Source organism: Lycium ferocissimum, chromosome 10 (assembly GCF_029784015.1).
Source record: "Lycium ferocissimum isolate CSIRO_LF1 chromosome 10, AGI_CSIRO_Lferr_CH_V1, whole genome shotgun sequence".
Lineage (NCBI taxonomy): Eukaryota > Viridiplantae > Streptophyta > Magnoliopsida > Solanales > Solanaceae > Lycium > Lycium ferocissimum.
Genome location: NC_081351.1, coordinates 23,940,701 through 23,954,419, shown reverse-complemented (window position 1 = coordinate 23,954,419; position 13,719 = coordinate 23,940,701). Strand labels below are relative to the sequence as shown.

Here is a 13,719-nt window from a genome sequence, read left to right as displayed (position 1 = left end):
AAAGACCAAACAGATTATCAAACTCTCCACATTCATACCAAAACCCTTAATTTGACTCTAAAGTCAAATCATTTTGCTTAAACTATTACAACAGTACACCTACTATGTCTAGGTTAGCTATAATCTGACTCTGACCTAGTCTAAGCCCCTTATATTTCCAACGACAACATTTCAATGATATACAACACAAACTACAATGCCATCGACCCAAAATCTTACTTTCTCCGTTTTAATTGTTAGTTGTTAGTTCGACACTTCGACTTGATATGAAAATTAAGAAAGTAAAAAAAACTTTTGAATTTTATGGTGTTAAATTAAAGATATATATAATGCATCAAAATGTCTTTTTATCTCGTGATCTTAAATATATTATGTGAATATTAAAATTAAAGACTAGATAAATTAAGCAAGAAATATTTTTTTAAAAACAGACTGAAAAAAAAAAAAAAAAAAAAACAAACTGAAATAGAGAGAGTATTAGAAACCAATCAGTCTCATTCACATAAATTTGGATGCTCCTCACTTCCCGAACAAAGACTTCTTGCTCCATGTTTGAAAAGTCCATTAAAATAAGGTCCCAAATCTTACAAAATTCTTCACCTTTGGGCCCACAGACAATTTGACCTAAAGCCAGCATTACATTTTGTGGGTCCCACTAAAGTTTTATATAATTAGAGTGCTAACCAACCCCATAGAAACTCTCAAAAGATTTTGGGGGCTCCTTTTTTTTTTTTTTTTTTTTTTTTTTTTCCTTTTGGTGTGATATGGTAACTGATATGACGAAAGATTAAGCCCCACAAACAACCTAAAGTTTGAAAGGAGGAGAACAGTTGGGAACCATGTCAGTATATGAAAAGTTCCCAAAAAAAAAAAATAAGAAGAAGAAGCATGTAGACACACTCACACAGTGTTTGAAAATGCAGGGATACAAGACTTACTTGAAGATATTTAGGCAAATGGACTATCTCAGTGTTGCTGTTTAATTTATTTTTTTTCCTACTTAAATAAGTGTGTAAAAATAAATTTCAATTCAAAAGTTGGAGTTAATTTCTGACCGATCGTCAGAAAACTTGTCTTGCACAATTCATAGCGGATCACCAAGAGTTTAGACAAAAATATTCTGGCGGCTCATCAGGAGTTTTCTGGTGGATGGATTTGCCAGAACTCATGGCGGATCACTAAGAATTTAATACAAACAAATATCCTAATGGGTCACAAAGAGTTTCTAATGGATAAACTTGTCAAAATTCATAGTGGATCACCTGGAATTTAGTAAACTCTAATTAGCGCTAGCATCTAAGGGTAGTAATTTGACTTAAAACCGGGAGAAAACCTTGGTCGAATTGAGATTGAGAGAGAAAAGTGTTTCTTGAATTTGAGACTAATTTTTCTCTCCCCAATTTCCTTCAGTGAAATTGTCAATATTTCTTTCTAACACGTACCTTTTCTGTTTGAAGTCCTCGTTAAGCCTAACTTAATATTCAAAATTCACGGAATTTTACAAATTTGATAATAAAAGTACAAAAATCTTAAATTACTACACATCAAGGAATACAAAAATTTAAATCAACTTCAAAAGCTAATTCATAATATTGGAATTATCTAATGGCCCATTCTCTTAATTGATGTGGACACTCTAACAGACGAACTATTCATTATGTTATTACTCAAGTTCTTATCAATTGGATTCTAGGAAAGAGAACTTCAAAAATAAATAAAGTAAAAGAAAGGAAGAAAAAGCAAGAAGGGAGAAAAAGCTGAATTTGAATTTGTGTTTGTCTGTGAAGCATGTAAAAATATGCAGTGTCGTGCATTGCCATAATAGTAGCCAGCAAAATGATATCATAAGCACTACAATTATTTAGTCCCCCACACACACTTATTAAATCATGCAAATATATTAAAAAGTGATACCATTTAACGAATCCCAAGATAAAAACAAAATCTAATTCTTTTTCTTTCTTTGAATTTTGCTTACTTACTTGCTGGCCGTTGACTGAATTGCTTCTTCTAAAATCATGATCTAACATCACTTTATTTCTTTTCTTGTTCCCTTACTTTACTCCTCTCTCTTCTCCAATGTTTTGAAGACATGAGAACCATGAATTTTGAAATAAACTTTAACAAGGAAAAGTGTTGTTTCGAATTTATGAATGAGGAATAACTTTAATTACTAATGATTAGAAAAAGTACTAAAATGAATATCAAGAGAGGAACAAAAATGTAAATTGCCAAATCTTATCTGGAGGCTAATATTTTTTAAATCGTGGTTTCCGAGGCTAATATTTACGGGGTATGCAACAAACCAGAATTCTCAACACAAATATATATAATCACAAATAACTGATTTACAATTGAAACTCTCAAACTACTGAATTACAAAAAGAAAATACTGACATAACAACTAAGGATAGAGATAAGAATAGGGATGATAAGTTAGACTCTGAGAAAAGGGGAGTCCGGAACCAAAATGCCCCCAAAAAAATCATTTTGAACCAAAATACCCCAACAAAAAAAAAAGTTACAAAAGTACCTTTAGCGCAGTCACTTAACCGTAACGGCCCGGCTAAGTGCTTTAGCGCAGTATTTTACTGCACTATAGCACTTAACTGTAACGGGCCCGTTGAGTGCTTTAGCGCAGTAAAATACTGCGCTATAGACATTTGTCTCTCACCTACGCGCATTTTTTTGCGCTATAGCAGTCCACCATTTTCCAAAACCCCTCTCTTATTACATTTTCACTCCTTTTTTACTTAGTTTAGCCGTATATTAATCATGCTTTGAGACTCCTAACTTCAATATTTTATATAGAACCCTATTTATATTTGTACAATTAATAAAATAGGCTCAATACATCAAGAATACGCAATACTTTGGATTGTCGTTTTAGTGGTTGAAAAGTGCTCGAAGTTCTTTTTTGTTTGAAGACTTGTAGTCATTAGCTTTACGTTATTTATCTTTTAGGGTTTCATCTTATTTTTAAATTAACGCTTAACTTTATTTCGAATGTGTCACGTTTTTTTTTATTATCAATTTAGGATGTGAAACTATAAACAATAATAAAGACTAAGATAATATGTATAAATATGCAAAAAATATATAATATTTACGATAAATTGTACAACACTAATGTATATACACTATCGAGGATGGGTCCCACATGTAGTATGCTGGAGACTATCCCTAGGCCTAAGGCTCATACTATCCCCACCGCCCTCGCCATCGTCTCCATCGCCCTTTTTAATTTCCTCTTAATAACCTGGCACTCCAAGTCATGATCATCTCCTCTTCCCCTAGCCCTTGCGCCCTTAACTAGAACGTGCTTCTTCTTGGGATCTAGTCCCGCTGGCACACTCAGAACCTCAGGTTGAGCTAGGTCTAGAAACTCGACCTCTTCCTCGTCGAGAGTAGCCACCTCAGGCGCCGAAGGATGAACATGAAAAGTATATAATAATTAGTACCATTTCTTATTTATATTGAATACATTAACGTTATTTATTTAATCAAACCGTGTGTCAACGGCGCGCGAGTAGGCTCCCCGAGAGATGGGTCCGTAGGCTCCCGAGATGGGTGTGGTGGTGAATATGAGGTAGTCTCCGGACGAGATCTTGTTCGAAGTCCAAGTAAATGTTATAAAAATTAAATAAATATTTACCTTATATTGAATAAAATTAGTTTTAAGTAAAAAACTTACATGTGCCTCGGTAGTCTCATGAGAAGACACCTCTGCCTCCGCAGCCTGATGAGAATGCTCCTGAATGGGTCGCTCTTGTGGACCCACTGGCGCCGAATTCTAAAATATCAAAAAAATGAAATAATAAGTAACATACATATTTAAAATAAGTACTTTAAATAATCAAATACATATATTAAATATTGACCTTATATTGAATAAAACAAATTTTAATAAAAAACTTACCTGTGGCTCGGTAGTCATATGGGAAGACACCGCTGGCTCGGCAAACCCATGAGAAAACGCCTGAATGGGTGGCTCGGTGGACACGAGTGGGTGGCTCGGTGGGCGCCGAATCCTAAAATATAAAATATTACTAAATAATGAGTAACATATATATATATATATATAAATATATATATATATATATATATATATATATATATATATATATATTTAAAATAAATAATTTAAATGAACAAATAAGTATTTTAAATACTAACCGGGATAAAAAACTCATCGAAGTCAAGAATCCTAGCTCCCTCTAAATTCCTCACGGGCTCCTCCCGCTCATACGGGATACCATCCTCCGATATGAAGCGCGTAACGCCGCCCAATCAACGTTTTTGTGTTCAACAGAAAAAAAAATTATTTTTTAAAACGTAACAATTAATGCAATTAAATAAATCTAAATACGATAAACTTACCAATGTCTCATACTACCTCGCGAGTGCTGAGTTTTCTACATCCCTAGGGGGACGCAAAGCTGGGTTGCCGATCAATCGGCGTATGATCTGATGATACCAGCGCATGTAATGCTCAATGGGAGTCAAATAGCCGACCACCGCTAAAGTGCCCAACCTCTTCTCCCAACGGTGGAGCTGGACATCCATGAAAGCCAGAAAATCATCATCAACGCGACCCGATCGTCCCGCCTGGTAGTGTCGGAGCTCGTGACGGACGTTAGGGTATACTCGTGTATGCCCAAACCTGTCGTAAGACACGCTCGGGCATGTGATCCTCTACGATGTCCAGGTGTATCAATGGACACCGCGACCTCCAAACCCCCTGACCTGCCCTACAGAAGGCCGACAAATCATCTAATATAGCAGCGTACGGCGTCCATATAAATAGCTGCATAACATATAAATACAAATCAGTGATCACCAAGTAGAAAAGACGTTTAATTAAATTATTAATGTAAATTTAAATAGTTTTACCGCATCGTCCGTCATGTGATCAAGCTGGTCCCGGAATGGAAGAATACTATGGTGCGTATCCACATCCCGGTCAAAACCCACTGTCCACCTCCTCGCATAAAGCATGTCAATCTCGAGGTGATGCCTAGGTACGGAAGTGAAAAGGCAAGATCCTCTCCTATGCCCATAATCGTAAGCGATATTAGAAAATACGATTTTTAAGTCGTCATTTCAAGAGGTTTGTCTACATTAAAGGAAGACACACTTAAAATATTACGGAGAAGAGCAAAAAATCACACACACTCTCGACAACACCAATAGACGCTCGGCATAGGCATCTGTAAAGATACGCCAAAACAAAGACCTCCCCACCGTAGTCTCCGGGCGGTCCAGATGCTCCAAGAAAATCAAATAACGTAAGCTGACAAAGGCACCCGATGAGTTCGGGAACAAGATGCCCCCGAATATAATAAGCAGGTACAAACGGGCATGACGATCAACATCGTCCTGCGGGGTGCCGTCCTCAACCGGATCCAGACCCTCCAAATAAGTGCAGAGTGCACTAATCTGAACCCGACTCTGTCCTGAAATCTGGCCCTCGGCATCAGGCACGAAGTGGGTGAGCCTAGTCAACTCTGTCACCCACGTCTGACCAGGAGGAGGCTCGTACCGAGTGTATAGTGGCTCTCCATCTATCCGCAATCCAAAAAGGACCTCCACATCCTGAAGTGTAATCGTGGCCTCACCAGTGCGAAGATGGAAGGTATGTGTCTCTAGCCTCCCCCGCTCAACCATGGCCGTGATGAGCGCCCAATCATGCTGGACTCGACCAACGGACACGCAACGGTAGATGCCGCCCCGAAACAATATCTCCAAGACGCGAGGGTGTGGGGGGTGCTCGCGTAAAAGAGTCCACGCTCTCTGCAGCCTACGGGGACGGAGCCTAGTAGATATCCCTATAATACCGGCCCATAATAAGTCTGACCTATGATTGTCTTGCAAAGACAATGCTGATCTATCAGGGGGGCCCGAGTGAACAACGGGCCCCAGGTGAGCATCTGGCCCGGTGGAACATCGGGCCCAGGGAGAACATTCAGATTCATGAAAGAGTCCGGTCTGTACAAACTAAATTAGTCATTATTCTTGAAATGAAAGATAAATTATATTAACTAATTAATAATTTGTAGGAAATATGTGAATTATGTACTATTATATCTTGTGAATAATTAACATGAGATATGCAGTAAATTTAATATGTGATAGTAAGGACACATATGTGATGGCAAAGACTTTTAAGTTAATTAGTTTTGAATTATGTGATGGCAAAGACTTGTTAAGTTAATTAGTTTGGGAATCGAAATTCATAGTAATATTTGTTTAGAACTCTATTTTGAATATGTGATATATTTTTAGTTGACCAAATAGCCAACACAACTACGATAAAATTAAACTAAAAGAGTATATTCGTCGACCACATATTTTCCTACAAACTTTACATTTTTTTTGTTAGCTTATGTATTTATGAAAAGAAGAACTTTAACTATTCTTTTTAAGATAATCTTTTTTTATTTAACATATATATTCACGCTTTTAAATTAATATAGATTAACAATTCATAATCATTTACAACTTGTTTGGATGGTTGTTACCTATTGTATTATATTATGTTGTTAGTTTAAATACAATGTTTGCTTTGATTGTTACTTTAATTTTATTTTTATGTAACGACGAAAGGTCCTATTTTATGTAACTACTGATTTGGTCCTATACAATACAACACAATACGAAAAATGTCAAAACAATACATAACAATCATCCAAATAAAGTGTTAACAACATAATAATTCATTACCAATCAACTTCTTTCAATTCATAAACAATACTTAACAACTAATAAATTCATAATCAATATTTAACAAATAATCAATTAACAAAATAATAATTCATTAACAATTCATAAATAATTAACAAATTAACAACTCATAAACATATCACAAATTAACAATTCATAAACATTTAACAAATTAACAATTCATAAACATTTAACAAATAATGAATTAAAAAAAAAAAAAAAATCGGAACGTGGCAAAAGCCTTCGCCCCGATCGAACAAGAACAAAAAAAAATTGATTTTTTTTTTTTTTTTGGAAAATTGCAAGGATTAAATGTTAAGCATGCTTAGAATATAATGTATATACCAAAATAATAACAAAAGTTCATAGTAGAAAACCTTAATCGAAGATTTTTTGTAGAGTTATTTTAATCGAGTTGTACGCCGCTTTTCCCAAAATTCGAACTTAGAATCTTGCTCCTCGACTTGAATATACCGAGAATCTAAACTTTCCGGACGAAATTTAATAGAAAATGACGTTTTTGGATGTGGGGACCACCTCGGTTTTGCCTTCAATGGCGTTTTCAATTTTTTTTTTTTTTTTTTTTTTTTTTTTTTTACCACTGGAGGGACTAGTGGTGGAACCCGATGCGTTTAATGTGGAGTCCTATAGCGCAGTATTTTACTGCGCTATAGGTAAGAGAGAGATTTCTATAGCGCAGTAGCACTTAACGGGGCCGTTACGGTTAAGTGCTTTAACGCAGTATTTTACTGCGCTAAAGATTCTTTTGTAACATTTTTTTTTTGTTGGGGTATTTTGGTTCAAAATGATTTTTTTTGGGGGCATTTTGGTTCCGGACTAGAGAAAAGGGACAAGTGGAACCTTTTTTTTTTTTTTTTTTTTTTTTGCACGAAATACCCAAAAGGACTGGTCTTTAATTTTTCCCCTCAAATTGGTGGTCTTTAATTTTTGCCCTTCGCTAAAAGTCTCTTGATTCCGGGTTCGAACCCCCGCTCAGTCAAAAATTTAAAAAAATAGCAAGTTGGACCCCAACTTATGCCTTGAGTTTCAAACACTACCTTAAGGCAAAAAAAAAAAAAAAAAAAAAAAAAAAAAAATTACTTTGCTAGAATTTTGCAAACCCCTGCCTTAATGCCTAATTTTGAGTAAAAGTTTGCCTTAAGGCATAAGTTGCGAATCCCAACTTATGCCTTGCGATTTTTTTTTTTTTTTTTTTTTTTTTTTGACTAAGCCTTGGTTCGAACCCAGGACCTCGGATATTAGCGAAGGCGCAAAAATTAAAGACTACCAATTTGAGGGGCAAAAAGTAAAGACCACCCCCAGCGAGGGCATTCTTGCAAATTGCACAAACTTGTTTCTTCATAATACGCATACCCCGTTCTTTCCAACTCCTAGTTCTTTTTAACCAAATGCTAATTGGGCCTGGATCCCAACTAAAACTCTCCAACATTTCACAGGTCCAATAATCTCAACTGGATCTCTAGCCCATAGGCCCTTATGGAATCAGTTTGGTTCACAACAAGGTACCCGCTTATCTCTCACTATCACATATATCGAATTACTCCATCGACCAAGACTTGAACAAATAATAAAAAATAAAAAATAAAAACTAAATATTTTTGCGGTTAGCTACTCTTGTGATTTATAGATGAATGCTCAAAAGCTAATCCCCGTATTGTTTAGAGGAAAACCAAAGGACTAGATGACAAATTTCATGGATCTTTAAAAAGATGAACGGAGAATAAGGAATAAATAAAGTTCATATAAGTAAATACCCTTTTTTATGAATTTTCAATATTTTTCTTCTTCCTGATGTCCCGAAACAAGAACGGATAAGTAGAGTCAGGTTCAGACTTTGCAGTTTATGAATTTTCAAAATTTAATTCTTTTTGGGTCATAAATTAATAGTTTGTACTTATTAAATAATATTTTTGAAAATACAAAATTCGTTCAAAACTATTAAATCGTGCCAAACTTGTACTGTCAACTCTAGATCCGTCCCGCTAATAAGCATTTACGTGGAGTTCATTCCCTTATAAAATACAATTTTTCTTCATTTAACAAGTTTAAAAAATATCATATAAGGGCGCAAGCGGTTCATCTAAACTTTCTTTGGCGAAGAAATTAAACTGTTTATACAAGGGTGAACATTATTATTATGTATATATTAGATGTTGAATCCCATTGATTTTTGTGTGCTTACTTTCTTATATTCTAGTCCCTTTAGTGACAAATCTAGTTCCTGTACTATCGACCATTACTTGTTTATAATTGTCACTAAGTTTTAAGAATATATCAGCTCAAAAAATTCTTTTGAAATATTTTTAATTCCCCATTTATGAATTTTCCCTTTTTTTTGCACCTTGCCTTTTATTTTCGTACTGTGGGCCATATCTTTTGTCTCTACTTATATACTGGACGATGACACATTTGGAACCCTCCTACTCTTCTCTCCATCACAAAAAAATTATCAGTCAAAGAAAAGGAATGGGTGACCTCCACTCAATTGCTTATAACAGCAATCTTCATAGCTTCTCTTCCCTAGGTTGTGACTTCCATGGCCTTGAAGTTTTCAACAATGACATTTCTCCATGTAACAATCTACTTACTTTTCACTCTTTAGTTCCTCTCTTCTTCTTCATTCTCTTATATTAATTAACATTAGTAGTTGAATCATAATTCAACATTTACTATATATAATAATTTTTGGACCTCATATATTATGATGTGATTTTCTCATGAAAGAATTCGAATGAACCCTCTCCTAACCCTCTAGCTTCGCCAGCTAGCAAGTGTTTTCACTCTTTAGTTTCTTTGTTCTTCTTGTTCTCAATTTTCTTATTTAGCTTAACAAACAGCGGTAAAGGCAGAATTTCCATTGAACATTCCTATAACTGTTAGATATAGGAGTATGATTTTCCCGCGAAGGACGTTCAACTCGAGGCAAAATTTTCACCAAGCAATTTACTATCTGCTTATATACATATAAACAAAGATTAACCTTATATATAATGTGATTTTTTGAAGAAGGAATTCAAGTGAACCTCTTTTCACCCCTCTAGCTCTATCCCGACTAATATTTGTTTTTTTGGTGGTATATATAGTTATGGAGAGCACTCCACCATTTTTGTCAAATCTTGATTCTGACTTCTCAAGTGGATATCTACAAGATGCTTTATTCAAATTCAACTCTAAAAGAAGGCGTTTGTTATTGTTTGATGATGATGAGAAGGAGAATTATGAAACTAAAGATTCAAACAATTCCATTGAGGTAGAATTAATTACATTTTTGTTCTTTGGCTTAGTTTTTTGGAAACATTTTTTTGTTGAATTTATTTCAATGTTTTCTTTTCTTATTTATGTTGCAGAATTTGTGGAGTTCCACAATGGACAACCATTTCTCTGAGGATTATGATTCCTTTAGCCAGATAACTAAGTGTGATAGCTTTTCAGGTAATTCCAATTCTTAATTCCCTTTTAATTTATCTCACTAAAAAAAATTCTCTTGCTTGAATAATTTAGAAATGGAATTGAATCCCATTGGTGTTTAAGAGGCTGAAGCAATTCCCTATGATTCAATAAATGTAGATATTATGTTCTGTTTCCTATGAATTTTTTCGATTTAAAAGGATTTAATTTATATACATTAATAGAGCAAAAATATTTTACACTATTAGTGTAAAGATTTATCTGTAATTAATTAATAAATGATATGATAGCGTGCATATTTTTAGTGTAAAAATTTATCTGTAATTAACTAATAAACGATCTAATTGCATGAATACTGTTTACATTGTCAATGTATAGAACTTAAACTGTATTTAAAATTATTTCCAACAAATCACTACTTTTAATTTTTCCCAGTTTTGCTCCTACACCTACCTAGAGGTTTTTAAATTCATTTGTGAAAAAAACCGTTTGGTATGGACTAATGATTAGCAACAACCGTTATGGTTTGCACATTAAATTGAATTAATTTCTGTTATTTTCTTATTAATTTCTGCAATGATCATAATAATAAAATAAATATTTTTTTAATGATTATGGTGTGCATGGGCGTTATTAATTACAGGGGATCCTATGAGCAAAATGAGTGAGGAATATTCCAAAAGAACAGAGGAGGAAGCCATATCTGAAACTTATTATTCTTCTTCATCAGCATCATCATCTCATCATAAGAATACTCAATCCAATTCTCATAAACAAGCCCTACAATATGGTACCTGTCTCACTCTTTTTAAACTTATGTATTTTTTAATTTTAAAAAATGAAGCTTGTTAGGTTCTTAATAAATTATTTATGCATAGTCAGTGGATGTTTAATACGAATAAAGAATTTTGGTCAAAACTATTAAATGCTGCCAAATCTGTAATTAGGACTCTAGCTCTGTCGCTGAACTGTAAAGACGTATTTTGAGAGATTCGATGAGTTTCAGTTAAAGTTATTGCTTCGAGCTCGGCATGCGTATATACGACAAAAAGTTAATATTTTATATATAATAAGATCACACTGATTCTGATTCTTATCTTGTCTGGCTCTTTTTTTTCTTTTTTTTGGTAGGGGTGGGGTGTTTTTATTTCTCTTTGATTTTTTTCTTTTCTTTTGGGGGGACGGCATACCCCTTTTTTTCTCATGAGGACATAATCGTGCATATGGATTAATCTTGCTTTGTCGTGGGATTTTTTCGAGAAATGTTGAATGAAAAGACATACCATTTGACATTTTCAAAGTTTTGCATTAAAAAGTCTATACATTAATTAAAGTGCGGCTTTTATCAGAATTTTCAATTACTACTGTTGAATGGCAAAAAATGAGAAAAAATGGTGCAAGTATATATATATTGCATACTCAAGGTCCAACTGTAACCACTACTGTTAGTAACTTGCTTTTGTATTTGAATAATATTTCGTAACTGTAAGGCAATTAATTTATTAATTAACTATAAAACGTTACAATAGTATAATTAATTAATTTAATTCTTATTATTTGAAGGAGGAGGTGATCAAAAAAGATGCAAGAAAAGGATGGCTGGAAAAATTGTGTATCCATTTGGGCTAGTGAAGCCAGGAGGACAAGAAGGGGACGTGACATTAAACGACATCAACGAGAGGATTCTGATGAGGCCAACCCGGCCCGTAAGGCATCCGGTCGGGGACTTCGCCTGTCGCCCGACCGTATCTGCTACCGGGCCGGGGTTGTCCGGCAAGACGGTGGTGGCGCTCACTAAAATTCATACCCAAGGGAGAGGGACAATTACAATTATAAGGACTCGAGAATGAGCATAAGAGAAGACCTAGCTAGGGTTAGCTTTTAATTCTTCTTTAAGAAAAAAGAAGAAAAAAAGGAAAATCGAGAAGAGGGGTAGGATAGAAATATGTAATTTTATTTTATTTTCCTCTTTTTGATGAAATAGGCTTGTAAATAGGAAAGGATGGTCAATATATCTTTGACAACTCAGATAGAGAGACCTCGTCCCGTTCTTGTGACATGCTATGGTTATAAGAAATCTCGAAGAGAATATGTAGTTATTTAATGACAAGGTGGTTGATATTGGTATTTTGTTTTGTGGGTAAATAGCAAAATTTATTGGATGAAAATGTATAGATATGGAGGTTAGTGAATGCAGAGAGTTATGATTGTTACCGAATATTAGAATGAGATATTTTCTGCTTTAAATTTATGTCTGACAATTTAAAGACTTCCTAAGGACTACCTTGATCTTTGAAATGTCCTTCTTTGTACGTCCTTAGCAGAATGGATTGAAACAAATCCTTTTAAAGTCAAAAGTCACTCACTCGAGACTAACAAAGGTCCTAATTAATGATATGCTGAAATGTTAATATAAACAATCGAGTTGTTGGCTGTGGATTTATTAAAACAATGAGTAGTAATTCTTTTTGTAGATTTGTATGCAAAAATCTCAACCTTTTAGGCCTAGCCATCGAGTTGATCAAGCCGAGCCGAGCTCAATGATCTTATTATAATATCGAGTCGAGACGAGTTCAATGGAACTTGTCATTGTACTGACCCAAGGTCGAGCTAGAGCCGAACTCAATCGAGCACTTTGTCAAAATATAATCGAGCCCGAACTGAGCCGGAGCCAACTCTTTAATGTTTAATACATCCTGTAATAATGCTACACCATTAAAAACAATCAAAACTATAATAAATTGATTAATTATGAAAAATAATTATTACAGTATAATCAATAATTGGATATATTATTTCTCCTACGTTAAAGTTTACTGTAGTCTTAGCTTGTGTGTAGGTAGAGTTGGCAATGAGGTACTATTTTTCTTGAAAAAGGAAATTTAAATAAATTGGAAGAGTCGAGTGAAAGTGTTTTCCTTTTCTTTATTTTGTGTTAGGTAAGTTTCAATTTTTATATAATACTTTCTCTTGGTGGGTTAGTAATTAGTACTACTCTGCTACTACTAGAAAGAGACATCAGGAGAAAAGCTCATATAGGTTAAAACCTAAGGGTAGCAATTAACAATATTGAATAAACTGCATATAATTTATTAACATTTTAAAATCCCTAAGTAGTCCCTTTGCATCATGTTGACAATTATGTTACTATAACAATAATAAAATGATCAATAAGTGTCAGGCCTATTTTTTGAAAAATTAAAAGAAGTGTCAGGTTATATGAAAAAGAATACAAGGATGAAAGCAACGCATGTGACTAAAGAGAACTATCTCTTTGACTATTACATCGTAAGGTTTAATATAATAAGTTGAAATTGGTAAAGGAGTGAAAGGGAAAAAGGAAAAAGACGAAGAAAAATAAAGAACTAGAAGAAAAAGAAAAATAAAGAGAAAAAAAAGAAAAAGTTAAAGCCTTGATTTAAAAAAAAAAAAAATCCTTGACATGTACAGTTGCTGTGTGGATAAAGAATACTGGAATATTTATTTTAGTTATTAGTTGTTCATTTCTCATTTGAACTTTTAATCATGAATTTCGATAAATTGAAACTCAAATACTCAATTGCTTCA

General features: G+C 34.1%; 1 protein-coding gene across 1 annotated transcript; it reads left to right on the top strand.

Annotated features, from left to right (window-relative positions):
* Positions 1-9,157: 9,157 nt before the first annotated feature.
* On the top strand, positions 9,158-12,399 carry LOC132032896 (protein XRI1). The gene is made up of 5 exons (XM_059422688.1): positions 9,158-9,316; positions 9,828-9,994; positions 10,092-10,176; positions 10,796-10,942; positions 11,716-12,399. Exons 1-5 carry the CDS (start codon positions 9,211-9,213, stop codon positions 12,000-12,002), a joined length of 792 nt encoding a protein of 263 aa, XP_059278671.1. The 5' UTR covers positions 9,158-9,210; the 3' UTR covers positions 12,003-12,399.
* Positions 12,400-13,719: the final 1,320 nt, after the last annotated feature.

What these genes read in the sequence shown, in the direction of transcription:
- LOC132032896 (XM_059422688.1), top strand. Translation starts at nt 9,211, where the DNA reads ATGGGTGACCTCCACTCAATTGCTTATAACAGCAATCTTCATAGCTTC. An exon ending in ATTCAAACAATTCCATTGAG is followed by an intron (nt 9,995 to 10,091) that starts GTAGAATTAATT and finishes TTTATGTTGCAG; the next exon opens with AATTTGTGGAGTTCCACAAT. An exon ending in TAAACAAGCCCTACAATATG is followed by an intron (nt 10,943 to 11,715) that starts GTACCTGTCTCA and finishes TATTATTTGAAG; the next exon opens with GAGGAGGTGATCAAAAAAGA.